The sequence below is a fragment of the Strix uralensis genome, chromosome 15 (genome assembly GCF_047716275.1).
Source record: "Strix uralensis isolate ZFMK-TIS-50842 chromosome 15, bStrUra1, whole genome shotgun sequence".
NCBI classification, from domain to species: Eukaryota; Metazoa; Chordata; class Aves; order Strigiformes; family Strigidae; genus Strix; species Strix uralensis.
Window position 1 is genome coordinate 12,677,799 of NC_133986.1, and position 27,222 is coordinate 12,705,020.

At 49.2% G+C, this 27,222-nt stretch overlaps 1 protein-coding gene, 1 long non-coding RNA gene and 1 pseudogene across 3 annotated transcripts; 2 read left to right on the forward strand and 1 right to left on the reverse strand.

The window, feature by feature from the left end:
- The first annotated feature begins 2,578 nt into the window (after positions 1-2,578).
- Positions 2,579-11,450, forward strand: RAD51 (RAD51 recombinase). 2 transcript variants are annotated; one of them, XM_074884454.1, is made up of 10 exons: positions 2,579-3,152; positions 3,983-4,094; positions 4,567-4,704; positions 5,745-5,862; positions 6,404-6,495; positions 7,373-7,467; positions 8,977-9,090; positions 9,890-10,019; positions 10,259-10,380; positions 10,683-11,450. In XM_074884454.1, the coding sequence occupies exons 2-10, from the start codon at positions 4,008-4,010 to the stop codon at positions 10,804-10,806; spliced, it is 1,020 nt and encodes a 339-aa protein (XP_074740555.1). In that variant the 5' UTR covers positions 2,579-3,152; positions 3,983-4,007; the 3' UTR covers positions 10,807-11,450. The 2 variants fall into 2 exon arrangements, with proteins under 2 accessions (XP_074740555.1, XP_074740556.1); XM_074884455.1 differs by lacking the exon at positions 2,579-3,152 and adding an exon at positions 3,171-3,197.
- Positions 11,451-15,424: 3,974 nt separating this feature from the next.
- Positions 15,425-23,486, reverse strand: LOC141950342 (uncharacterized). Its single transcript, XR_012631001.1, has 3 exons — positions 23,159-23,486; positions 22,247-22,360; positions 15,425-15,818 (listed from the first exon to the last, which is right to left on the reverse strand). It is a non-coding gene; the product is annotated as an uncharacterized LOC141950342 (long non-coding RNA).
- Positions 23,487-23,807: 321 nt separating this feature from the next.
- Positions 23,808-25,414, forward strand: LOC141950411 (cytochrome P450 1B1 pseudogene; annotated as a pseudogene).
- The last annotated feature ends 1,808 nt before the right edge of the window (positions 25,415-27,222 follow it).

Here is a 27,222-nt window from a genome sequence, read left to right on the forward strand (position 1 = left end):
GGGTATTATACCTGGAATTACTTTAAATTTCCTCAGGTTGTTTTATGAGCGTTATTAACCAGCGGAGGGTGCTGCAGCAGCACGCCATCAGCGTTATCCCGCTTGGGTGTTTGGTTTGTCTGGTTTAGTTTCCTTTCAGCACAGTTAGAAGCTGAAGAATCCGGTAACTATGAAGACTGAAGTGAGTTTTTGGTGGGGTTTATTATATGGCTCTAGATACTGACTCCAAGTAGCAGGTGAAACAAAACAAAACAAAGCCATGCATTTGCAGTAGAAAAAGGAGATTAGGCAGAAATTAAGCAGTTCCAGTTTTATATTTAATTTATATTTGTACTTCACAATCTTATTTAAACTCCTCTCAGGGCATTAGGACTTAAAGTTCGTAACATCTGTCATCTGTAGGACTTGATGTATTAATGTTAACATCTTCACAGAGATAGCATGTTAACAAAAGCTATAGTATTTCGCAAGTCAACTTTTGATGAGAATGCCATTACTAAAGCTTTTCACACACGGTGCTTATCGTAACCATGGCTCAGACATAAAGCTGGATGCATAATGTTAGAGAACTGTTATTTCCTTCAATAATCCACTGCGATTCATGGAGCAAAGCTCAGACCAGAGCTCAAGTTATGCCTGTACCACTTTTAAGGATGGGGGGAAAGGTAAGGGAGAAGAAATTAATTATGTTTAAGAATTAATTTACTTTACTAGGAAAAAATAAAATCTATAGATGATGATTCTTATTTCGTATTTGGTAATATAATACCAGCTGTGAAAGAAGGTGCACCCTTGTGTTTTCATACTAATACAGTTGGAATGTTGTTTTGACTATGGCTTTCTTTAATGACTAATTTATGAATATCAGTAATAGTGCACATTGTTTTATTGCATTTAATTTAAAGCACTTGTTCTTGTAAATTTGGAGATCATCCATGAGCGTTTATGCCCCAGCATAAGTGTGAATTCCAAAAGAATGTCAACCACATCCAAGTTCTAGTATGGGAAAGGAATCTTCTATGGCCTTTCAGTATTGTGAACTTAAGACTGATCTCTGTATATATAAATGCACAGCCTCTTGTGATCTCTGTTTTGTTGTCTTAAATGCATATTAAAATCTTTAGCTCATGGGCAAAAGGTTAAATAATGAGAATGCAAATTATTGTGCAGTATTAGTAATACTCTGCTTCATGTGCCCAGACTTAGTCTTCACGGGAAACATGCCAAAATCTGGGCAGAAGATAAGAAACGCTAGTGGAGAACCTATCCATGTAAACATACAGCAATGCTGTGAGGAACGTCCAGAAGTAAAATGAGTGAGTGATCAGTTTTGCCATTTAGAGAAAGATGAAAGGACAGTCTAGCGCCAGGGGAGGTGTTTGCTGGCTCAGGAACTGGTTCTGGTATTGAATCAGCTTGTTTGCTGCAGCTCTCCGAGGCCGGAGCATCCACCATTTGCAAACCAGGTTTGTTAAAGGGCATCGTTGCTTCACACTGTTAAAATCACTTAATGTTTCCAAACCTGAACTCTGCAAAATACCTCATAATTTCTCTCCTTACAGCTCTAGTGCTACTTCAGTTGCAGCAATGGAAGCTGCTAACACCAATGTGTTTGGTATCCCCGTGTTTCCAAGAGCTATGGGGGAAAAAAGACTTCAGAGTGGAAAATAATTTCTAAATAGGATATTTATACAAGATATGCCACTGAAGATATAGCAGGTAAATTCAAATTAACTGCTAGATATGGAAGATTTAGTTATATTTAACAGCTTACTTGTACACAAGTTCATTCTCACATATTTAATGCTAGGCTGATACCCCTTTAAAACCTTTATCTTTGCATGACACTCCTGAGAGCTTGCCAGCACTAAAACGGGTTTAATAAACATTTTAATGAAAAGCATAAAGACTCTGCAGATATTTCTAACAGGCCTGGCCCCCAGCTATTTTAATTATGATGCTTTGTTTAGTGTCAGAATAGTTTCTTGTCAGCGCCTGTGATAACGTGGTGCTGCTATGTTTTGTCCTAACGCTTGGAACCGGTAAAGCTGGGGGCAGGAAGAATTCCTTGTCAGTCGTGGTCAGCTGAAGAAATCAAAAGCGCTGGTGAAATGCAGATTTTCCCACTTAGCGTTCCCCTTGCTTGCCACACAAAAGTCCATCTCACCCAGTATTTTGCTTCCAAGGGTGACTGGGGGGGTAAAGCCCTGCAGAAACATTTCCTACACCCGGAGGGGTGTCCCTGGGCTCTCCCTGCTCCTGGCTCCCCCCACTGCTATCCCATCAGTGCAGGCACTACATATAAAACGTTTTTGGTGTTTTAACAGATGCTTTTCTATATGGGAAGGGCTTTCACTGCTCAACCGAGCCTTTTCTGTAGCTAATTTATTTTTATAGAAAGGCAGGGGAAATAATGCAGCCACTGCTTCTTACCCCTGAAAAGTCTTGTGAGGGCAAAACATCCTTCTCCCCCCGGCCCTGTGCCTCGCTGGTCTGGCCTTTAATGCCAGCTGGGCTCGTCCCCCACGGTTACCCCCAAATTTCTTCATTTTTAAAAGCGAATGGAAAACTTTACTGGCAGATGCTGAGAATCAGAGGCTCCTGCTCTTGCTCGACAAGGCTTCGAGGCAAACGGCTTTCCTCAAATTCGTTAGATTGAGACTTAATTTGGACAAAGGCCGCGAGGGAAAGGGCATCCACCCTGGGGCTCTGACCTCTGCTGCAGGCCTGGCTGCACCTCCAGCCTCTCCTTCTCGGGTACTGGCATAAGCACAGGGGCATTTACTGCTCAGAATGTACTCGTGCTTTGGGGTCAGCTTCATCTGAATGAGCAGAGTCACAGGTTGGTGTTTATCTTAAAAAAAAAAATAAAGGAGAAAAAGGGTGGCCTTGTCCCCCCGTGGGGCTCTATGCTTGATCTTTACGAGCGGATCTTCCTCGCTGCCGCTCACCGCGGTCTCATTTCACGCAGCTGCGCTTCCACCGCACAGGCGCGCTCTCGCGCGGGGAGAGGGGAGCGGCCCCTTTAAGGCGCCTCCGACCTTCCGCCGAGGGGTGGGGTTTCGGCGCGTGCGCGCGTCACGTGACGTGGTGGCGGGCTCTTCCGAACAGGCCCGGTCAGGGACGGGGCGGGGGAGCGCTGCCGGAGGGAGGTTTGTGAGGGAAAATTTAAAAAAAAAAAAAAAAAATTAGGCAAGGTGAGAGTACCCGGTGTAGGAAAAAGCGCGGCGCGAGCTGCGGGCGGCAGTTGGGAGGTTGCGGGTGAGCCGCGGCCTGCTCGGGGCGTTGGGCCGCGGGGGGGGCTGGGCCCCCCGGGCTCCCTCTGGCACCGGCACCGCCGCGCCTGATCGCGGCCCTGTTACTGCAGGGCTCTGGGAGCGCTGGCAGTGCTGTCCGTGCCCGGCTCCTGCTGAGCCCCCGGGAAAAGAACCCTCGGGAGTGGGAATTTCCTGATTTCCTTCGGTTTCCCGCGGCCACTCACGCCTCCCATCCCGCTCCGCTGCTCAGCGTTCGGGAGGGGGCCGCGGGGGGACTCTGAAGTCCCTTTCAGGCTTGCACGGGGTGGTTGTGAGGGCAGCCTCGGCACGGCCCGGCTGGAACATCAAGCGCCTGTTTCCAGTAATACATCTTCTGATGTGACCACATAACTTTTTTCTAAAGTGAGATACTGCTAATAGCAAATTAATTTAGTTATATGATGCCCCTAAATACTGCGGAGCTCTCTGTTAAGCCTCTTATTCCTTACCAGGTATCACGAGAGTTGTTAGGGGTTTTTTGCTTTTAACGTTGAACACTACATAGGAAAGCACACAAAAGATAACTTCTCACAGCACTTGCACACCACGAGCTAAGAGATGTGAGAAGGGAGAGAACCATCGCATGCTACTTTGGATGATCTCTTAATATATTTTGAAACACTTTGCACGTATATTTTGTTTGAATGGTGTACATTGCCTCACAGAGTTATTTGGTTTTCTTCTAGTGGGCTGTGCGGAGCCCCAGGTGCAATGGCCATGCAGGTGCAGCTGGAAGCAAATGCAGATACGTCAGCAGAGGAAGAGAGCTTTGGACCACAGCTCATATCCAGGTTAGAGGTAGGTAAGAGTTGGCTCTAGAGGACGTTTTCAAGCAATCTGCCAGTCCTTTTCCTTAAACACAAGTTGTACCTGAAAATTGTGTTGCTAAATTCTTGTGTTCTGTCAGAAAAACCCAAAACAGAAAACCCAGCATGTTAACAGTTTTGTTTTATATTATGTTCCCTTGTGGCATACCCTCTCTTGACATGTACTGGTCACCTCCAGCATCTATTAAACCAAACAGAGAATGATATTTTCTGCCTGTTCTGTGCCACCTATACAGTCAATACTTATGCAAACACTACACTGCTAGAAGGATTTCATTTTTTATGGTTCTTTGTGTTTAAGTGAATAGGGAGGTAACACTCAGTGTGCTGATGTGGAATAACAGTTTGATCCAGATCTGCTGAAGCCAGTTGAAGGTATTCAGTGGAAGTTAGATAAAGGTATTTGCGTCTTAGCGTGTCCTTTTTTCTCCCCTCCGTTTCAGCAATGCGGTATAAATGCAAATGACGTGAAGAAATTGGAAGAAGCTGGATTTCACACAGTTGAGGCTGTTGCTTATGCACCAAAGAAGGAGCTACTAAATATTAAAGGCATCAGCGAAGCCAAAGCTGACAAAATCTTGGTAAGGGTGTAAGGAAAAGCTTTAACCCAAGGTATTCAAGAAGTTTTATTTCTACTGGCTTCAAATGTTCTGGTGCTTTTGAAAGGTCTCTGTTAATGATATACCATGAAGGGTAGTGAAGATGGTTAGAGGTATGACATGACTTTTGACAAGAAGAGACAAAAACCACTAGGACGAGCTTCAGGAAGTGAGGGAGGGACTATTAGAAAGGTCTCTAAAAATCGTGGAAGGTATGGAATGTGTGCCTGAGGTGACTGTTATTTCTAGCTCAGTATTTCTCATGATAAGGCTTATGATAAGCCTAAAGCAAAGAAAGTACTTTTTCATACAGGTTGTAATTAAGTTATGGAACTCCAAGGCACAGTGGCCATCTGTAGCATAAATGGATTTAAAAGGGCTGAGTGCCGTGTTTGTAGGGTCGCTGTGGGCAGTTGTCAAGGCAGAGGATGCTGCGTTGTAGCGACGGACTGACCCGGTACAGCTCTTCTGTCAGGTTGTTCCTGAGTGTGTTACCTCTTACCCCGGACAGGTATTTGCTGGGAGACCTGGGCTTTGCTCTTGGGGACTGAGAGTGAAGCCTGAGCTGGAACCTCACAGCATCTTCTAGTCCAGAATGTGGAATTTCTGCCAAACTGGTTCATTTATTGAAATCTGACCTAGCCAGCATTTAACTGCAATACTTTTCTTCTTTTGCGTATTTATTCACTGTTAGGAAGACAGCATTCCTAACAGGCTGTATGTGCATCCCAAGTATTTCAAGGTTCACAGGGACTGAACTGAACTGAAAGGGGAGAAGGCAAAGGGCGGGGGGAAGGATTTCGATAAAATACGCAAAATGGATGTTGAAGTTTTTTCTTTGATCACAATTTCAGTTCTTTTCAGAGATACCAGCTAATATATAGTCTATAAAATAAAATGTGTGCATCGAATTATATAAGTGCTTCTCCATTTCACAAAATAGAAAATTACAGAATTAATTACTAGAGGGGGTAAGTGAATGGGATGAACACTCTTCCACTGCTTAGTTTGGTTTTCTTTAGGCTGAAGCAGCTAAACTGGTTCCAATGGGTTTCACCACAGCAACGGAATTCCACCAGCGGAGGTCAGAGATCATCCAGATCACCACTGGGTCCAAAGAACTTGATAAACTTCTTCAAGGTAATAATTTTATTTCTCTTTATTGATCACCCTTCATTAACTGCTTTTTCTTCCTCTGAGCATGATCCTTGGACAAAAACACATAAGACACATAAGTTCTGGTTGAATGAAAAATCTCCTCAAGTACTGCTCTCTTGTATCACAATTAATTTTCTTTTAAAAGCTGTAGAAATAGCTTTAAAACCTTTTAGTCATATGCAATACCCAGAGCTGTTCATTTTGGATGTTTCTAGTTTATTCTAGTCTATGCCCTATTTGCCATTGTCTTCTCCCCATTCCTACTTGCGATCAAAAAATCAAAAGAAGTCATTTCAGCTTTTCAGCATCTTCAAAAATACACTTACCTAACCTTCTTATCTGCAACACGAGCAACCCTCAGTAGGAAAACCAGGTTTTCCAATTAGGGTTTTGAAACTTTTAACCAAAGTGAGTGCTTAACTGAGTCTCTGTGAATGTAATACTTTATGCATGGTCTTTGGTTGAAGTCTGTGTCCTTTTTAAAATTATCTTTTCATTATTATTATTATTATTTTCCCTTCAGGAGGAATAGAAACAGGGTCCATAACAGAGTTGTTTGGGGAGTTTCGTACGGGAAAAACACAGTTGTGTCATACCCTGGCAGTAACCTGTCAAGTGAGTAGTTCACTTTATTAAAAACAAGTATTCAGACAACACAGCTTTTGGATATTTGCTAATTTGTGCACTTTTCTCAGCCAATACAAATGTGATGCATATAAACAGCTGCAAAGAACACGAGTATCTGGAGCACCCTTGGCTGTCCTTGCAGCTTTCTAGGATCTTTTGTTTCGTGCTTACTCTGCCTACTAGGATTGCTTTAGCGGCAATTAAGTTTGTCCTGTTTTTTGCCTGTATTTGACATGGTTTGTAGCTTTTTTTTTTTTTCTCCTCAGTGTTCTGACAACAAAAATTAACACATATTAGCCTCGTAGCATAGTTCTAGGTCTTAAATGCAGAGAAGTGTTTGATCTCTCTTCAGGTATTGTAGATTGCAGAGAACCTTCCTCATCATCAAGAGTGTTGAAAAGAGAGAAGAAACTGTTGGGTTCGATGACTTTCTTTGACTAGCTGCTTTTTTTCCCTAACATATCCTAAGCTTACTTCTCTCTACTTTTACAAAAGCCTTCAGCTGGCTCTTGCTGTCACACAGTAGATCAGTTTGGAGGAACCCTTTTTTTGTAATCTTAGTTTAATAGTGTTTATTACTTTCTAGAGGTTGCTATTTCATAAAATATTAGAGGCTTTGGGCTTCATCTGATCATTGAGTTAACAGCCTTATGCACCTAAACTTACTAGCTCAAAATTAAGCACCTGTCCTCTTAATGTCGGTATCAGAGGTTGAACACCGGAATCTTTCCTCTCATTTTTCCCAGATAAATGTGACTTTAATCATGACAGCTTGGTTTGTTATTGGCATGTTGAGGGCATGAGGCAATAACTGGATTATTTGTTGATATTTTATTTCATGTTTGTTCATTTGCTTTTCCTTTAGCTTCCCATTGACCGAGGTGGTGGTGAAGGAAAAGCCATGTATATTGACACAGAAGGGACCTTCCGTCCAGAACGGCTTCTTGCAGTGGCAGAAAGGTATGGACTTGGGTCTAGAAGTGAGGGAAGGAATACATTTACTCATGGGACAACTTAGTAAGGCTGATTTTGTAAATCAGCCCGTCTGCTTAAATTCGTGGGACTTGCAGTAAGAACTGCCCCTAAAAAAACAACCAAACAAAAGCCTTTCTGCATGTTAAACCACTTTATTAGCTGTATTTTATAAACAGTTTCTAGTTTTACTTAGTTGTGACAGCAGCTAACATCCTTGTCCCCTGGAATATGATGTCTTCACTTCTTACTAGTGTCTCCTTCAAATGCAGTTTTACTGTTCGTGAAATACATTCAAGGTTTTTCTTAAATTCTGCCAATAGCATTATCTTGAAACAGAGATTCTTTTGTAAAAATGTTATTGCAATAGAAGCTGGAAAATTTTTGTTAGGAGATATGAGAGCATCCACTGACCAGTTGAAAAGCTGTTTTCTCATCTCCTGCCTCTATCTCAGAATGTTCTGACATGTCTTTTATACCAGCTGGAAAGTAAAACTTTTTTACCCAAATAAAAATTCTGCTGTCTTCACAGAGATTAAAAGCCTGAAATACTGGTTCTGTATGTTAGAACAAGTTGCTACTTCTGCTCTTGCAATTCTTTAGACTTTCTCAAAATTAAAACTGCTTCTATGGGGCTTAATTCTCTGTGATCGTTGTTTCAGTTAAACGTCAAAGTATATAAGCAGTTTTAGTGAACGTGGGTTGAATTATTTCTTTATCTGGCAGTGCTTAACAATTGCTGAAATTGTGTCAGCTTGAACAGAAAAGTAGGCCAGCACTTTGGGAAGGGCTGTGACGTGTGTCGTACCTGATGGAGACAGGGGAGGAGTTTTAAGGATGCAGAATGCAGCTGAGTAGCCCACTGCAGTGGGGTCGGACCAGCTGATCCACAGAGATCCCTTTGGCTTCAGAGAGTCTGGAATGTAGTGAAATATGCTGTCGTGTGAAATGAAAAATGAGAACAAATTATGTATGTTCTCTCTCATTGGAAAAAATATTGCTTCATTTCAGATCCAAGGAGGATAAACAGCTGGTTCTCCAAATTCTAAGGCATTTCTCAAGGTGCCATATAAATAATTTAAGTGCAAGAGGTTGAATGGAACTGTCAGTTATTCTGGTAGTAAAGCACTGACAGAGGTATTGCAGGCAGAAGGCTGTTTATCACTGATTTTTATTAGCAATATACTGCTTTCAGAGTATTCTCTTCCAGAATGGTGGCTTTCCTTGCCCGTGCTTTTATTTTGAGGGAGATGTCTGGTGTTCTACTTTAAAGTTGTTCCTAGGCAGGGAAATATTCTTTAAAAATGGTTTCCAGTCATTCTGTTCTCTTTTCATCACCAAGCTGTGATGTGTTTTTTGCTGTCTGTTTTTATCTCTGAGACTCTCCCAGGAATGTGAGGTTTTATTCTAGTCTTTAGGTAAACCTGCTAGGTAACTCCTGTTGATGAAGCTGTTGCTTAATTTTATTTTTTTTTTTTTTTTCAATGATTTCTCCAGGTACGGCTTGTCTGGCAGTGATGTCCTGGATAACGTGGCATACGCTCGAGGCTTTAACACAGATCACCAGACCCAGCTCCTGTATCAGGCCTCTGCTATGATGGCTGAGTCACGGTAATGGGGCCGATCAAGACAGGGGGATTGTTGTGCTGGCACAGAACCATGTCAGAAAGCTGCCTGTGGGTGATGAGCAAGTGAAGGAGAAGTATAGATGATGTAACTGTTACCTTTTTTGTAATAGACTGGCTTTCTTCAGCGCTTAGCTCCATTGGGTCAGGTTTTGTTGCTCTTGAATTGGTTTATGCTTTGGCATATCCGAGTGTGAATCTCGGCGTAGCAGCCCTGAGCATCAGTTAATCCTCTCGCTGCTGGAATGTTGGACGGCAGCGACTGGCTTGGATGGTGGCAACTGATGTTACTTCACAAAGAGCAAGTGCCAGCCCGAGGAGCAGTTCTAAAGATCAGTTTATAATTGCTTTCAGAAATGGAGTGTTGCTTCAGGGCTTGCCAAGCACCGGAGGAACCTGTGCAGACAGTTTTAGTTTGAAACTAGGATTTACAGCCCCTGCAGAGGGAAGGAGGTGGTGGTGTGAGGTGTGTAGGAGCCTGGCCGCAGAATGTCTGTGGTGTCAAAAGTGAAATTCTGGGCTAGTTTCTAAGAGTACTATAAATCTAATTTTTTAATCGTGCAGCAACTTTCTTTGGCTTTACTGGGTTTTATTTCGTAGTTAGTAATCTGAACATTACAGATCAAGTCCGTGTTGTTAAAAATCATAATTTTGTTAACTGGCAGGTTGGGGGAGCTTACATCCACATCTGTGTGCAGTCTCAGTTTGCTGGGCACTGGCACGCTCCAGCGGAGGCTTATTGGTGCCTGGAAATGTTGGTGAGACCCTTGTGCTTCTCCTCCCAGATACGCGCTGCTGATAGTGGACAGTGCCACGGCCCTTTATCGGACAGATTACTCGGGACGAGGAGAGCTCTCGGCGAGACAGATGCACCTGGCCAGGTTCCTGCGTATGCTGCTTCGACTTGCCGATGAGGTGAACTATGGGCTTTGTTTAAGGATGGGTGATTCCTTTTCTTTCTCTTGTAAAGCTCAGCAATTCTGTACAAATGCCTTTCTGCCCACTCAGTGTCTGCTTCCATTTTGTTTTGTGAGGCATGGTACAGTGGTTATGGGCAGCAGAAGTGCGTGTGTGTCGCTTTTTTTTTTTCCTTTTTCCTTTGTTCAGATCGTGGACAATAAATTGATTTTGACTTGTTGCTTTTCTCCTTGCAGTTTGGTGTGGCAGTTGTGATCACTAACCAAGTGGTAGCACAAGTAGATGGAGCAGCCATGTTTGCTGCAGATCCCAAAAAACCTATTGGGGGAAACATCATAGCGCATGCTTCCACCACGAGGTGAGAGCGCGGACTGGTATTCTGGTAGCCTTGCTTTGGAGGATATTGTGAAACTAGCTAAGTACCTCTAAATTCTGGGTTTCTACATGGTCTGGCAATGGCAAGTCCAGCTTCTTAACAGTTAGGTGCCATTCTGAGCACGCGCTGATCTGCAGAAAAACGAACACAACCTTTTCAGAAGTTCTTGCAGCTCGGCAGCATGCTGTATCCACATGCTAACATCATGTTTTAATGATTATGATAATGATTTACTGAAAACAGGCTATATGCCCTTACCTGTTGTGTTTCCTTCTCCCTCTTAGACTGTATCTGCGGAAAGGCCGAGGTGAAACCAGAATATGTAAAATCTATGACTCTCCTTGCCTTCCTGAGGCTGAAGCAATGTTTGCTATTAATGCTGACGGAGTGGGAGATGCTAAGGACTGAGGACTCCATTTCATTTCCCGCGTACCCCAAGATAGCTGTCGGTAAAAGGCTCCTTTTTTTGTGGCACCTTACAGATGCTTTCCCGGCGCAGCTGCTGTTGGGATGCTGGCAGAGGAATCTGTTATTTCAGCGTTCGAGTCCCTCAGGTGAATACACTCCAAGGTACATCTGGGGGTGTTGCTGGGAAGAGAGCTGCCCTTTAGGCTTTGGTCACGTCTTAGGTTAACGTGGTGTCTTGAGAACGTTTTTGGGGGACCACAGCCTTTGTATTTTCCTCAGGGCTGTTGCTCCAGCTGGGTTCTACCGCTGGACACAGCGCAGTAGAATCTGGGAGCATGTGGCCATAGTTCATAACTCAGTGAATTTGATGTAGCACTGATGGGTTTGTCAAATAAGAAAAGTGGTGAGTTAAATACTTAATGGATTGCTTTAATTATAAAATAAAACAGAATGGTATTCCACAATAAGAATTTGAGGATATTGCTGGGATTGATGATCAATCCATATTCTTTATGCTAATTTTGTTTTGGATGCTGCAACATGCTGGTTTTTGGGAACTGTTAATTTACATTTAAATTACATTTTTTGTATTTCATTAATTCTCTGTGGAAATCTGCTTTTAATAAAAAGAACCATGAAAATGTTGGCGGCATTACAGGTTTCTGGGATTCAGCCAGGTGTTAATTCAGACTGAGGCATTTTTTCATCTGCAGGTAGGAAGAAGATGCCTAAATCTTCAATGAGTCTCAGCCTGGATCATTTTTTTTCTCCTGTTGCTAACAGAATGCATCATCTTGATTTGAGGTGTGTGGTGCATCTGTGCTCTCAGTGCCCTGTAGATGTCTGTTAAGAGTTTTTGAGGTTAAAAAAGTTCTATATTATGCAGTATTTTAATATAATAATGCTATTGTGAACTACTCTAAACTCAAAGAGAATAATATAGTGGTGGTTGGCAGCAAAAAATATTTTCCTCCTTTTTCTCTGGCACATTTTGTCTGGGGCAAATAGTGAAGAATACATACAGTGGGATCCAACTCTCTCTTACAGGCTAGCAGGTGTAGGCTACATTTTTTCAGGTACTTTTAAATACTTGTGCTGTATTGACATCTCCATCTGATGAGGGCAAGCTGTCTGCTGGCTCCTTTGTAGCTGAATCCTTTGGTTCTTAAACTCGGCGTGGCCACCAAGCCACTGCTCGTTCAGGTGTGTACAACAGGCCCTTGCTGCCACCAGTGCCTGCAGCTGCACTTTGGGAGCCAAAACTTGTATAAAAATGTTAACTAGGGGATTAAATTGGGGTTGAACTCATCAGTGAAGGAGCTGAGGTGTTCAGTTTTTTCATGACAGGAGCTTGGCACACGCTTGCTACTCGCAGTAGGTGGAGGTGGCACAAGGGCCTGTGACTGCTGCTGTCTGAGTCAGAAAAGTCCAGATGTCCCAGAAGTTCTGGTTTTGAGTGTCCAGACCTAAAGTTGATGCCTTGGTTCAGGTGCATGAGGGGAAAACCACTGGGCCAGTGGGGACTGGAGGGGGATTTCTTTCAGAATTCTTGACCAAGAGAAGCCCAGGAGGGGCTGGGAAAAGCGGCTGAGGAGTAGGAGCAAGCAAAGGGAGGAAAAACAGGTCGGACAAATGGGAGGAGGGGGCCGGGGGCCTCGCTGGGCAGAGGGGCTGCAGGAAGAAGCACGAGATGAGATGAGGTGACGTAGAGAACTGGGGGAAGGGAGCAGGTCAGGAAGCGGCTGGGCTGGAGCCTGGGGAAGGCAGTTGAGGGGGTGCACCCCTCTGCCCTCCCTCTCATGTAGCCGTGTGCCACGCTTTTCCAGCTGCCTCCCATGTAAAATAGAACACGAAAACCTCATTTCAAATTGCAGATGGGGTTTAAACAGTCTAAAGACGAACTTTTAATGTGCTTAAATATTCCACGAGGGCCTGAAGGCTAAAAGCAGCGCTTCCCCCTGTGCAGTCCCTCTGCTCGGTGGCTTTGAGGGTCAGGAGTGGGGGATGCGGAGTGCTCCTGGCCAGGAGAGCAACACCTGCTGCTTGAATTGTGCTTCTGAGCGCTTCTCCGAACTTTTACAAACGCGATGGGTTATTTCACATGAAGGTTTGAAAGCAGCAGCTTCCAGCTTTGGTGTCATTCCCACCAACCCTGTGGGGAGCGTTGGGTTGGTTTTTAAGCCCCTCTTTGTAAACACACACATATCGTGGTATTTAGGTATAAATGGTGCTTCAGAACAGTTTAGTTTATTGCATTTGGCGGCACTGAAATTTAAAATGTCATGTTTATTTTCTGCTCTGTTGCTTCCCTTCAGTGTCCTTCATGGAGAGGGGTTGTGCCATGCCTGTATCATAGTTCTCTGCTGTTTGTATCTTAGAATTATACAGCATTAACGTACAATCTAATAGAAATTTCTTTTTCTCCTTTTCAAAGTCTACTTGGGTCTTTGAACAACTAAAACTGACATCTGAAGTCCTCTCTGTTCATGTAGTGCTCGGCATGGAAACCGATTTTTCTAATAGCCTGCAAGTGCTTCTCTTAGCTGAAGGGTTTGTAACTTTGATTGGGAGAGCAACGGTGAAGAAACTAGGAAATAGGTGTTCGTATGCAGCTTAGGCTCTGAGCTGGGGGTGGATTTGGGGGGTTTGTTTTGTTTCTTTTAAACACAAGAACCTTTTTCGAAAGATCTTTCTCAAGTCATCTTAGGACGTCCCTGGAGCAGCTGCCCATGCAAGTATTTCCATAGAGGGCTTAAGCTGCTTATGACACAGTGCTCTGAAACACTAATTAAATAAGTTTATTGTCAACACTGCTTTAACCTCAAGGAGGTATAATTAATATTCCTTTAGTAAACATTTTTCCTGCTCTTTCCTTGAAATACTTCTCTCAGTGTTTCCCCAGAAGTTCCTCTCAAGGCAGTGGAATATGATTAGAAATCACACTCACTTTTAAAGTGTTTGTGTGGGGGGGTGGGTGCGATCGTCTGGCTGGTGTTCATCAGCCACGCTTTGCTACATTTGAACCCGTGTCTAGAGGTGAGGAGGGAATTCCAACCGCGCTGAAATGTGCACAGAAATACCTGCGTTGCTCTGAACGCCCTTATTAGAGCATGATGGGGAGCGGTTCCATTAATTAAATGGACACAGAGCCTGCAGCGTTTTGTTTCCACGTTTCCCTCGAGAGCTGCGCTGGTCTGGGAGCTAGAATTTCCAGGAGGGTTGGCGCTGCCGTTGGCTGCTCAACTTGCACCTCGCACACCAAATCCCCTCGTCGTACCACTGCGAAGCGCGGAGGCCGAGGGAGCGAGGCGAGGCTGGCGGGTGGAAGGACACGTTAGGAAACACTCCCGTGTTCTCTGTAGAGGAGAACAGCCCCACCTCGTGGCTCCCCGTGTCTGGCTGCGGGCGGGTAGCTGCCCGCCTGGCTCTCAGGGTGTGTGGCCAGTGAAGTTTTCCCAACCACCTGGCTTCAGGAGCAAACGCTAAGTTTTTCCAGATGCAGCCGTGGTGGGGCACGTGCGAAGTGCTGCTGGGTGGCTCCAGTTCCCCCTCTGCAAATACACAAACCCACCGTGTGCCAGCAGCGCTTCCCGGGATGTGGTTTTAATTATGGGCAGGAATCTTTGCTGAGGGTCACAACCTAGACCAAAACCCACCAGATTTGTGCGTGTGGTTTATCTTATCTCAGTTCCATACGCCGGTGCCTCAGTTTCCCCACCGAGACCCGGGGCTGCAGCCCCAGCCTCACACAGTGACCCCGTACAACCCGTGGTCGCTCTGGCCAGGGAGGAGAAAGCAACCAAAGGTGGAAGTGTCTGAAGTCTGAGGTAACACTTGGTTATTTTCACCACATAACTTGAGTTAATTAAACCACACAGACCTGCACTTGAGCTGGTAACAGCGCTGCGGAGCTTGGCCGGGAGCGTGCACCCCTCCTGCCTGTGGAGTTTTCCCCGTAAGATCCGTGTGTGTTTGTGCTGCTGAAATGCTCTGTCCGTCCTGACCCAGACCTCGCTCTTGATGGTGTAAAGAACTGAAAGGACAAATTGTCGACTCCTGCTGTGACTGCAACAACCATGTACCACCTGCTGTTTCCCTCCCAGAGTTTCAGGAGAAACTTTAAAATATAAATTGGTTTCTCTGTGCCGTAGAGTTACGTCGTTCTTCACTCTGTCTGGCTCAAGTGGGCTGTGCCCTCTTCCAGGAAAGGCAGAAAATATCTGCGTAACCCAGGCATGATCTGGGGCTTTAAACAAACTTCAGAGCACTCAATATTTGTTCATCCAGTCATTAAATACAAGACACAAAGGAGGTTTTAATAACTTCTTCTTCAAAAGAATGAAGAAGAAAAGTAAAACAGAGGGAACGCTGCAGCTTACAGTTACATCCAGAACATTTGGAACATCTTACCAGAAGTTAACAGTGAAGCCAAAGATTTCATCACCAGTCTGAAAACATGGGGAATGGTTTTATTCTCCCTGTGCAGCAAATGATGGCGATTTGGTGTTTTGGTTCCCTGGAAGGTGTTGAATGGATTTGGGGCGGGGGGGGCGAGGGGGAGAAATCAGAGGTGGTGTATCTTCACACCTTTTCAGGAAATAAACTGCAAGACTTCAGATTCCACTTAAAATCATACATTTTTATTGAACTAGTTGTATTCTGGTGCTGCTTAAATTTATCCTGAGGAATTTTATTTTTCTTTAGCAGAAGCATGTTTGTAAGACGACCTGACTGTACTTCTTTCTTTGCCCATATTTTGTATAAAATATGATCCTTTAATCACTGATGGTCCATCACATATTTTAAAAACATCTAAATCTGCTGAAAAAAGAGAAAAGTACAACTGTGTGCATATCCCCACCACGACCTGCCAGGGAAAGGCTTTGCAAGAGTAAAAACTCTGAAAAGAAAGTGAATCTCTGAGCCCGGCTGGTCGGGGTTAATGAGCTCCAGCACTTCTCTCCCTCGAGACCATCACATCCAGGCTGTGGGGGTCACATCCTGCGTTATGCCTTGGACAGAAAAGTGAAATTAATATTCTTAATACTCAGGTAAACCACTCTTGGGACAGAAAGCATAGTAAGAGTCAAGTTTATGTACACTTTGCTCCGTGACTTCCTGAAGTAACAGGTTTAGATGCTTGAGGGTATGAAATAGAGGGAAAAGCACAGGAACCACAACACAGCCCAGAGCACCTGCGTGGCACCTGAGAGGGTTCAGAAGGCAGTCACAAGGAACAGTAGGTGGTTGTGGGCAGCAGAAGGTGACCACGGGGAACAGAAAATGGTCATGGGGAGCAGAAGGTGGCCACAGGGAGCTGAAGGTGGTCAGAAGGAACAGTAGGTGGTCATGGAGAGCAGAAAATGGTCACAGGGAGCAGAAGGTGGTCAAGGGGAGGAGAAGGTGGTCATGGGGAGAGGATGACCTGCCTCATGGGAATCTCGGAGCTGCCAGTGTGAGACCGCACTCTGTGAGAAAGGCCAACCTTGGGGACCCTGACAGTGAAGCCTGGGAGCTCCGGGGCTTCCCAGTGGCTGCACTACGCAAAGTGAGAGCAGTTTGTATCTGCAGCTGCAATAAAAACCTGAGTACACAACCACTGCCAGGAATGCAAGTGTGTGAATTTATCGGAGACTGGGCAAGAGGCTTGGGGATGCTCTGGGTGCTGAAGGACTCTGGAGGTCCATGGAGGTTGGGTGTCTGGCAAGGCTAACGAGCAAACGAAGCTGCCCCCAGAACAAAACAGGTTTGGGGCGTTTGTATTCTACTTCTGACCCTGGTCCCAGGTTTCCTCTCCTGCCCCACATCTCCTCCGGCCTCGTGCGCACTCCCCATCCATCAGTGGGCAGGAACGAGTTAAAGGCGCCTTTCCCAAGGTGGGAGCTGGCTGGAAGAACGGAGGAAGGCAGTCACGCAAGGAAAACCGGGCTGGCTCGAGAGGGGCTGGCTTCTCACGCATTGCCTGTAACCCTGTCATCTATCTTGTCACGGGCCAGCCCTCCTGTCAGCATTAATCCACAGCGACGGTGGATTAATCTCTTCTCCCTCCCAGGGGCGAGACAGCGGCGGGGGGAGCTGGTCCCTGGCCAAGCCGCCCGCGCTGCCCTGCCTCCTGCTCGCCCAGAAACAACAGCCAGTTGAGGCAGAGCGGTGATTATTTCCCCATTACGTGCCAGAGGGGACTTGCTCGTTTCGGCCCCCTTCTTGCTGGCAGGACACTCGCCCTCTCTCCACCAGCACGCAAACACCCCTTGAATAGCTTTTAATTACAGGAAAAGAAAGGCTGTCAGCCTGTGCGTGGCATCCCTGGGTGCGCTGGCATCATCTTCTTTGAGCAGGACTTTTAGGACTGGATTACTAAGTGATAGAGAAGCAAATGAATTCCCTTGGAAGGCTTTGGCTGCTGGAGGCGAGGGCTGGTGCACCCAGCCTTGCAGGAGACGTGCAGACCCTTTCAGGACTATTTCAACACCATTTCCAGAGCCCGAGCCCAGCCAGTTTGTAAAAGTCTGGATCCAAGGGATGAGCTGTCTCCAGCCTTTGCCCAGTTGCTCCGTTAGCACAGCCCTCTCAGGGCCAGGACTAAGCTTCCAGCTCTTCCCAAGACCTGTTTTTCCTTCCAGACAGAGCCCTTGTCTCACCACAACCCAAAAAAACTTCAATTCCTGCTAGAGATGAGGGCGAGAGTCAAGTAATACCGAGGCTTAACCTTCCTGCCTGTAAATCCAGCTGTTGCCATTTATATATCTCCTGTTATCTCCACCAGCCTGTAAGAGTTGAAAGGTTTCTGCCTCCTCCTGTGGGGCACAAGCACTCGCAGAGCCACGTGCATCCTGATGCCTCTGCATCACACCGAAGGCCCCGCTGCATAAACCAGGGTGTTTCGGGTCTCCCCACGTCCAGCACAGGCAGGTTTGCAGCTTTAGCCACCAGAATTCTGCATTCGTGCTACTAACGCAGCAAAAAACATCCTCAAAATTAATTGGATGGAGGGTAATGGTGGATCCCTCACCTGCAGCTGCGGGTCCATGGGATGTCTTCAGCATCATGTGTCCACCCCACCCCACCTCGGGCTGGTTTTGAGGCTGAACGCCCGGCAGCAGAAACCCACAGTAACAATTCCCAGACCCAGCAACGCGTCTCCCTCTGCTCTGGCTCTAGAGCAGGGCAGATCCCAAGTGAGCTCCCCCCCTGCCAGCAGCTTTTCCAGCACCTCTGAAATCCAGGTCTCCCCACCTTCCAGCCAGCTGCGCTGCTGGCGAGTTGCTCTTTGAAAATGCGATGTTCTCCACCCCAATTTGCTGTGAAACCGTGTACAATGGGCTAACGCCACAAATTTAAAGCCCTAGGCAGCTCTGAACGCAGTGCAGGCAATGCCGTAGCTGCGCAGCAAGCTCACTTACAGCCCTTTCGACTGAGTTTGCACAATTTGCATAGAACAATGACCTCCACGGTGTAACTATCTGCTGCATGAAGAACTACTTCCCTTTGCTTGGCCCACACCAGCTGCCTCGAGAGCTCACCTCCTGCGAGCCTGTGACCATTCAGCTCTTCCCCCATGTGCTCTCACGAGCGGCAGCTCCCGAGGACTGAACTTCGAGAAGACCCCAAAAGACACCTCCAAGAAGCTCTAAGCAAGCCTGTAAGTCCCCAGCACAACCCTCAGCCAGATTTGAGACACCGCTTTGGCTTGACGCAGCAGCAGCCAACACCGCGTAGGAATAAACCTCTAGAAGCAGAAGGAAGAACCAGACAAATCCACCCTCTCGCAGGGGCAACGGGGCAGGAGCAGAGACATCGCAGGGGAGTCTTGGTAAAGGCCGGGGCTTAAAATAAGTTGAGGCTGCTGCTCTGGGTTCCTGTGCGATGCTCTTCTGCGTGCCCACAACTTCTGCTTTCTATATACCCACTTTGGGTGAAATTTCGGCCGCTTCAGGAATAGCAAAAGCCTCCCCTTGCACTTTTTACAGCCAGGCTGAGAAACCCCCTTAGCAAGATGATTACTACCAAGCAATACGCCATTTATTTTTAAATAAATTTGAGAACCATTGCAGGAAGCACAGGCATGGAGGCGTGAGCTGCCCAGCAGCTTCAGCGTCCAGCAGGGAGGACAGCAGAAAGAGAACGCTCAGCTCCAAATAACCAAAAATGAGACCAGCAACAGCTCAGTGAGGAAGGGAGACGAGACCCTCAAAAAAAGCAGTTAAAGCCAATTCTTCTGGTTTTGGTTCACCCCACCCTGAGAAAAATAATCCCCATTGAAGGGTACTTGAGGCAATAGCTGGATGCACCCGGCGAGGAGCTGTGCCCAGGGCCCCCACAAGCCAGCCAGAGACGCTCTGCAAACCCAGCTCCTGCGGGGCCACCGAGGAGAGGCTCCGCCTGCCAAATCAGGGGTAATTTTCCTATTATTTTATGTTTTGCTCAGACACCGGTGGGCTCTTTATAACCACGCAGGATGAAAAATCCCCTCTGGAGCAGTTTAAAATCGGACCAGATAACATGTAAGCCAATCAAGGGGAGGAAATGAGATGTTACAACAGATTTATTCTTCCAAATGTGTTTTTAATTTAAAGAAGAAACCCTCTCCTCCCATCTGACACTGTATTGTTTTAGGCATTTCATTTGTGTGCATTCACTTTCCTGGTCAGGGTTCGTAGGTGGCCCCATAAGCCCAAGGGGGCTTGGTTCAGTTTGGTGTTTGGGGCTTTTTTTCCTTCTTTGATTTCCCAACCGTCTCCTATATTCATTTTTCTATTTATCTTGTCCTCGATCCAAAGCTCACTGCTGGCAGTGGGAATCTGCAAAGTCTGACCTCAGCCGGCATCGACTCCGGCTTTTCATACATCAGGCAGCGCCTGTTTTCTGTGGTTATGAAAAAATATGTTTATGAAAATGATGTTTATGAAAATACTGATGCATTCATTTGCAGGCGGGGCACTGAGGGCAGGAGGAAGAGGGACAGGGTTTTGCTGCTGCAAAAGTAACAGCACCAAGTGCCCTTCAGCATCCCCTTGTCTTGGGAGGACACCAAAAAGTCCACCAGTGGGTTATTAAATTAACAGGAAACGCACACAGTTGTGTCTAACGCTGAGGCCGGTGGTGGGATTTGTCTCACCAGCATCGGGCACTTAAGGGGGGTCTGGCCCAGGTTAAGCAGCTAAACTGTGGATGTAAAAGTGAGGAGAAAAAGATCTATTCAGACTCCTGCTCTTCTGCACAATGATTTCTCTACCTACATATATAAATACATATATATAAACACATAAATATGTAGCAAAATAAAAGTTTTTCAAACAAAGTGGGAAACACTGAGTTGGATGAGCCCCCAAATCCCTTTTTCCTCCCTTTCCTCCCCGGGACAGCATTTTAATTTAACCCTGAGCAGCCCAACGTGTGTCCCAAGCTGCTCTCCACCCCCTAAACCCCAAACGGGGAAAAGAAACCACCTCTGCGGGAGACTCTTCCTTTTCAAATAGCTTACTTCATTATTAATATCATGATTAATTATTAATAGCTTAATTAATGATCAATAGCTTAACTTCAATAGTTTAATTCTATATTTCCAATGTTGCAAAGACCGGACACTCACCAAACCCCAGAGTTTTGAACCCCGATTGCTTTATCTGACATTTCAGAGTGTTTTGACCCTGCTGGGCAGAGCTTTCCTGTGGCTGCGCTGAGCCTCCCGGCCCTGGGAGCTCCCAGCTCCTTCCCCGCCTGCCTCTGCCCCCACAAAAAAGAGGAATAACCCAAAAACAGGGACTCAGGAGCCAAACCCACCACAGTTGCATTAAGGAGCAATTCCCCATTTTCTCGTGGTGCGGGATATTTTATTTTCCTTTTAAACTTCTTTTCAACGTGCCCCGTGATGCTGCATCCCCCTCCCGGGTCCGGGACGCAGGTCAGGACCCCCGGGGGGGGCGGGGGGCGAAGGGCAGGTCCCATTTCAGCCCATCACATCGGCTTGAGCCTGCCGAGCCCCAAACCCTCCAACGCTGGTGCTGCTCCCCTGAGACCCCCCCTGAGGCAAAACCTCCGCCGCTCGCACCCACCCTGGCCGAGCACCAGCGTTTGGACCAGGGGACCAACTTTTTTTCCTTTTTTTTTAGGAAAATTAAGCAAAAAAAGCAAAACTTAAAAAAAAAACCCTAACTGCTGAATTGCCCTGAAAAAGGCTGTTTAGGGAGAGATGGTGTGGGCTAAACTGATCATTGGGTAACGGAGTTAGTCTGAAAATGGTTATGGTATCACTCTATATAACTATAGATATGATGATTATTATTATCATTATCATTTTTATAATCATAATTGTCTATTTTAAATATTTAATATTTCTATATATTCCTACTTTATAATTTTAAATTTTATTTTTATTTCCCTATTTATTTTGATATTTTCCCTCTCTGGCCCAGCACCGCAGGTTGCTTTGGAAGCTGCAGCTCCGCGTCCCAGCTCGGCAGCACATGGAGCCCTCGGGCTGCTCGCCCCGCTGAGCCCGGCCTCGCCGCTGGCCCGCACAAGCTGCTTTAGGAGACGACGCCGAAGAGCCGGGTGGGAGCAACAAACAACCCCAAGACACTAGTTTTTGGGGTGACCAGTGCTGGAAATGGCCGAGAAAATTTCCCATTTCACCCTATTCATCCAGAATTAATTTTCCTTCGCCCAAGCAAACAGGATTTTGCCGTGACCGGTATCTTTCAGGTGGAGCCTTTGCAACAACAGGACACCTCGACCTTCCCCAGAGCCAGAGCTGAAACACCCCCAAAGCCCCACACATGTGCACCAGGCAGAGCACAAACGTTCCTAACTTCAGTGTTTTAAATTAAAGGAAATGCCAAGGGGAATTACAGGCAAACCTTGTGCAACGTTAAACGCTGGAAAACAAAGTTTCGTGCTATAGCAGCCCAAAATTGCAGCTTAATCCAATCAAGCATTATTGTTTTGCACGCCTGTAAATGACATTTTTTCCTTGGGAAGGTTTCTCCCTTGCAGCCAGCGCTGGGCTCCCTCACTCCAACGGAAACTTTACGTGATGTGACGTTTAATTCCTGCACAAGGAGGTTTAGACAACGGCCGTGACGACGGCTGGAGCGCTCCAGGGTGTCAAACCACACGTGAGCTCCCCAGCTGAGCCGTAAACCTCGAGGCTGCGGCAAAGGTGCCGGGGGAAGGAGGGGGACGCCCCTCTCCTCGCCCCATCCCCAGCTCGTGGCGGGCTCGGCCCCAGGCCTCGCCCCTGCACGGCTGCGCTGCAGCTCGTGTGCACCCAAGGTTTGATTTTGTGTTGGGATCCGCCAGGAAAAGGTCAGTTCCCCAGTACTGAGCTCTCACACAACCGACCAAAATCCCAATTTTCACAGGAAAACACAGCAATTACAAAAAAATCCCTCTTGGAACATAATCCTAATGCCCTAATAAAATATCTAAAGGCTCCTACCGTGAGACGACCTGGGCATCTCCCGCCGGCTTCACTCAGCATGGGCAAACACATTTTTTTATCCTCCGTCCACCTCTGAACAGCGCAGGGTTGTGCTTTTCAGCTTCACGGCTCCTCGGGGGACACAAGCACAGAATAACACGTTATACCCCCATGGCCACGCTCCAGCTAAACCACACGTGCTCTGCCGTGCTCGCCCGCCGCAGGACTTGCTGCACAGAGCTGGGACCAGCTGGGAATCCCTGCTGGCATCAGTCCCAGGAGAGCTGCTCTTCAGCCCCGCTTATGCTGGTTAAGCTGGGACCAGCAAGTCTAACCCACCTCCAGTCAGCCGCATAAATGCTGCGGCTGTTTTACCAGACCACATACACTCTACTCTCTCTTTTTTTATTCCCACCAATACCAACATCCCTTTTTTCAGCAGAAGGCTGGTTTTTCTTTCGGGGGGGCACCGTTTCCTCCATCCTACGTACCCCGAGGGCTGCGACGCGTGGCCGTGTCAGCTCGGACAGCCCTGCTGAAGGCAGAGCAGCCTCTGGAGGGGGGGAGCAGGAGACAGACGCTCAGCAGGACGGCGACGTGGCCCCGGCGAGGCACAGCACGGCACAGCACGGCACGTCCCACAGCACCGTGGGTTTTTTTTCCCCGTTTGGCTCAGCAGGACATTGACAGGTCCCATCCTGAGGGACATCGCTGAGCAGTGCACACCAAGGGGAATGCGTGAGGAAAATGCCACCTCTCCTGGTAAAAAGAACCCTCTTTTGATCACTTCCATCAAGCTGTTTGGCAGCAGCTGTGGCTGCTTCACGGGTGGGTGCCAGGACAAAAGGAGATCAAGAGATTTCGGGCCACCCGGTAACGCAGCCAACCCGAAACGCGCCCACGCATCCCGGCCAGCTCCCGCGGCCTCACCTCTGACACCCGGGTCCAGGGGATGCTCAGGACAAGGCGACGCTCAGGACCAAGGGCCGGTCAGGATCAGTCCACATCCAGCGCCAGAGTCGCAAAAACCCGCCTGGAGCCCAAATTCCACCGAAAAGCCGCAGCGTGGGGCCAGGCTCTCAAAAACCGCAAGTGCCGAGGGGCCCTCTGCAGCCCTGAGTGGGGAAATGGAAAAGAGGGGAAAGAGCTTGGGGGGGAGTCAGGACACTGAGCATCGCCCGCTCTGCTGCCCCGGGCGGGTGTGGGGAGGGTGGCACGTCTATTTTTTGGGGGGGAATAGGTCATTATACGAATCCCCTCCCACTCTCAATAAATTTTGGCTGCTGATTATCTCTCCTCATTTCCACAGCGGAGCTTACAGCCAGGCAGAAAGCCCACCACACCCCCCTTTTCCAACACCCCCCCCCCCCCCCCCGCCCCCCCCTCTTCTCTCGCCCCCATTCCCCCCACATCACCGCGGCTCTGGCTGGCTTCGTGCGCCCCGTCGGGCCCGCTTCCCCCCCCCGCGCCCCGCGGCACCGGGCGGGCTCTGCTCCGGGGGAGGGGAGAGGCTCGTCCCCCTCGGAGGCGGCTATAAAGCGGCTCCGAGCAGCGGCCCCCGGGCAGAGAGGCCACGGCCATGAGCTCTGCAGGGAGCCCCGACGGGGCGGCCACGGGGCTGCTGCTGCTGCTGCCGCCGCTGCTGCTGCTCGGTGCCCTCCTGCTGCTGGTCGGGACCCGCTGCTGCCGCCCCGGCACCAAGGGGGGGCTTTTGGGCAGCCGGACCCCACCGGGACCCTTCGCTTGGCCGTTGGTGGGCAATGTGCTGCAGCTGGGCCGCTTGCCCCACTTGGCTTTCGGGCAGCTGGCACGCCGCTACGGCGCCGTCTTCCAGCTGCGGCTGGGCCGCCGGCGGGTGGTGGTGCTCAACGGCGAGGCGGTCATCCGGCGGGCGCTGGTGGGCTTGGGCACCCGTTTCGCCGGCCGCCCCGATTTCCCATCCTTCCAGTTGGTGTCTGGAGGGCGTAGCGTGGCCTTCGGGTCCTGCTCGCCCCGCTGGAGGGCTCGCCGGCGCCTGGCCCATGCCGCCCTGCGCGCCCGCTCGACGGCGGCCGAGGTGGAGCGGCACGTGGTGGCCGAGGCTGGGGACCTCGTCCGGCTCTTCCTGCAGCGCAGCCGGGGCGGCGCCTACTTCGAGCCCTCCCCGCTGTTGGTGGTGGCCAACGCCAATGTCCTCTGTGCCCTCTGCTTCGGCCGCCGCTACGGCCACACTGACGGCGAGTTCACGGCGCTGCTGGGCCGTAACGACCGCTTTGGGCAGACGGTGGGGGCGGGCAGCATGGTGGACGTGCTGCCCTGGCTCCTGCGCTTCCCCAACCCTGTGCGCCGTGTCTTCCGCGATTTCCAAGCTCTCAACCGGGAGCTGCACGGCTTCGTGTGCACCAAGGTGGCGCAGCACCGCCGCACCTTCGACCCACGCGCCCTCCGTGACGTCAGCGATGTCATGATTGCTGCCGTGGAGCGCGGCGACGGCCCCCCCGAGGGGCTGGGACCCGAGGACGTGGAGGGCGCCATGACCGACATCTTTGGTGCAGGGCAGGACACCACGTCCACAGCGCTCGCGTGGGTCCTCCTGCTGCTGCTGAAGCACCCGCGGCTCCAGCGGGACCTCCAGGCTGAGCTGGACCGGGTGGTGGGATGCTCCCGGTTGCCCACGGCCGAGGACCGGCCCCGCCTGCCCCTCCTGGAGGCCTTTATCTATGAGACGCTGCGCTACAGCAGCTTCGTGCCCATCACCATCCCGCACGCTACCACGGACGACGTGGAGCTCGAGGGCTTCCACATCCCCAAGGGCACTGTGGTCTTCATCAACCAGTGGTCGGTCAACCACGACCACAGCAAGTGGCCCGACCCACAACGCTTCGACCCCGCGCGCTTCTTGGACGCGCAGCAGCGCCTGGACCGTGACCGGGCCGGCAGCGTCATGATCTTCTCAGCTGGTCAGCGGCGCTGCATCGGCGACCAGCTCTCCAAGCTCCAACTCTTCCTCTTCACCGCCATTCTCCTCCAGCAGTGCTCCTTCCACGCCAACCCAGCGGAGCACCTCACCATGGACTGCATCCACGGGCTGGCGCTGAAGCCGCGGCCCTTCACCATCACCGTGCGCCAGAGGCACCCTGAGCTCACCCAGCCCTGAGCACCTGCTGGGGGTGGGTGGTGGGTCCTGTCTGTGCTGCATCCCCTCGGTTTGGAGCAGGCAGGGCCGGGGGGGTGGGGGGGGGGGGCAGCTCTTGCCACAGCACATCCCCATAGGGTGAAGGGCAGTGAGTCCCCGCAGCAATAAATGCCTTTGACACGGGACCTGGCTCTGCTCGTTTTCTCCGGGAGGGGGGTGGCTGGGAGCACTGTTCACACCCTGCATCCCCCTGAGCTCTCCCACCCCAAAACAGGTCAAACCCCACCTCCCCACAGGGACCTCCCTGCAAGGACTGGAGCCCACTTGGCCCCAGGGTGCAGCAAGAAGTAATTTGCTTCACCTATCGCAGCGGAAAGCTGGAGAAGGATGTTCGGGGCAGGGGGAGGATGCACTTCCCAAGGAAAGCCACGGGGGAGCCAAGGGAGGCTGGAGGGGTCTTGCTGCTGGAAGTTAAAGACCATTTGCTGGGGGACGGGAGTTTGACCCCATCACTTTGAGGCCATGAGCAAGGCTCCCTGCTCTGGTTTGGGTGTGGAAGGAGATTTGGGAAGGTTTTGGCGGGGGATTGCTCACCCTCCTCCCCCCCAGACCCCACTAGTGGCTTGTGGCGTGGGGTGGAGGGACACCTCCCTGGGGTAGGGCAAGCAAGGGGAAGGTATTTCCCCTCTACCATCCTCTGCTCGAAGTGGAAAGAGGCTTTGGGCACCCAAAAGCAGGCTCTGGCAATGTGCATTGAATCTCTGCTGAAATGGGGCACAGCCCATCTCCAAAATCATGCTTTTCCCCCCAGATTCAGCTCCTAAATTACATCTGGCCAGCTTGACCTGCAGCTGTAGGGAAATCCTCTTCTCTTGGGCACAAGTCCCTCGTGCATGAAGTAAATCCATCCCTGCCAGGCAGCTGCTACTGCCCCGCACGCCACTGACACAGGCCTGAACTGCATCACCGAGTCACCACAGCAGATAAACCTTAGTGATTTTTTTTACGGTTCGACCAAAGCTAACAGAGCTGGCTCTGTATCAGGGTGTCTTCAGCTTTATCTGGTCCCCGAAAGGGAGGGCAGAAAGAGCCACACAGGCTAAAACCGTGCTTATCTCAGTGCCATGAGTCTGTGGCCACCCTGAGGAGCTTCAGAGGACAGTGCAAATATCCTCCCACTACAAGAATTTACCAACAGCCAATTTATCTCCTTCAGAGGCTTTACCAAGCAGTAAGGCTGGATTTATGTCTTTTGAGGGGGGGGCAGCCACGGGCAGGGTGTCCTCAGGGGACACCGCAGTGGCATCAGGAACCCACCAGCCCTGATGCTCAGCAGGGCACAACCAGGACTTAATTTCTGTGCTACACGTTGGGGTTCCAAGTCCTACTTGTGCTGCTCGTGCAGTGGGTAAGGATTCGTGCCATGCTTCTGCACCATTAGTGAGACACGAGGAGCTGGCGGGCGGGGGGTAAAATGGGCCGTAGCTCAGAACGTTACCGGGACAGTGTTTCAACGGGTCAAATGAAAATGAAGACGAGAGGTGAAAGGCAGCTGGACCAAACAACTGACTCTTGGTCATTATGGGAAACCCCAACGTGGTTTTTAGGCATTTTCCTAGTGAGAGTGAACAGCGGCACAGGCAGCCTGGTTCTTTCTTCAACCTTATGTGACGGGCAGACTAAAACAGAGGAATGAACACGGGAAGAGCCCCAGGGCCGCAGCCCTCCTCCTTCAGCCATCTCAGAGCACGAGGACGCTTCCAAGCCGCGGCAGTGACACCACCAGCACCGGTGTGACCAGGACACCCACCACACCCCCCCTAGGAACCACCCCGAAGCGAAGGCAGCTGCAGCCCTTCAAGTAGAAACCTTGACATTG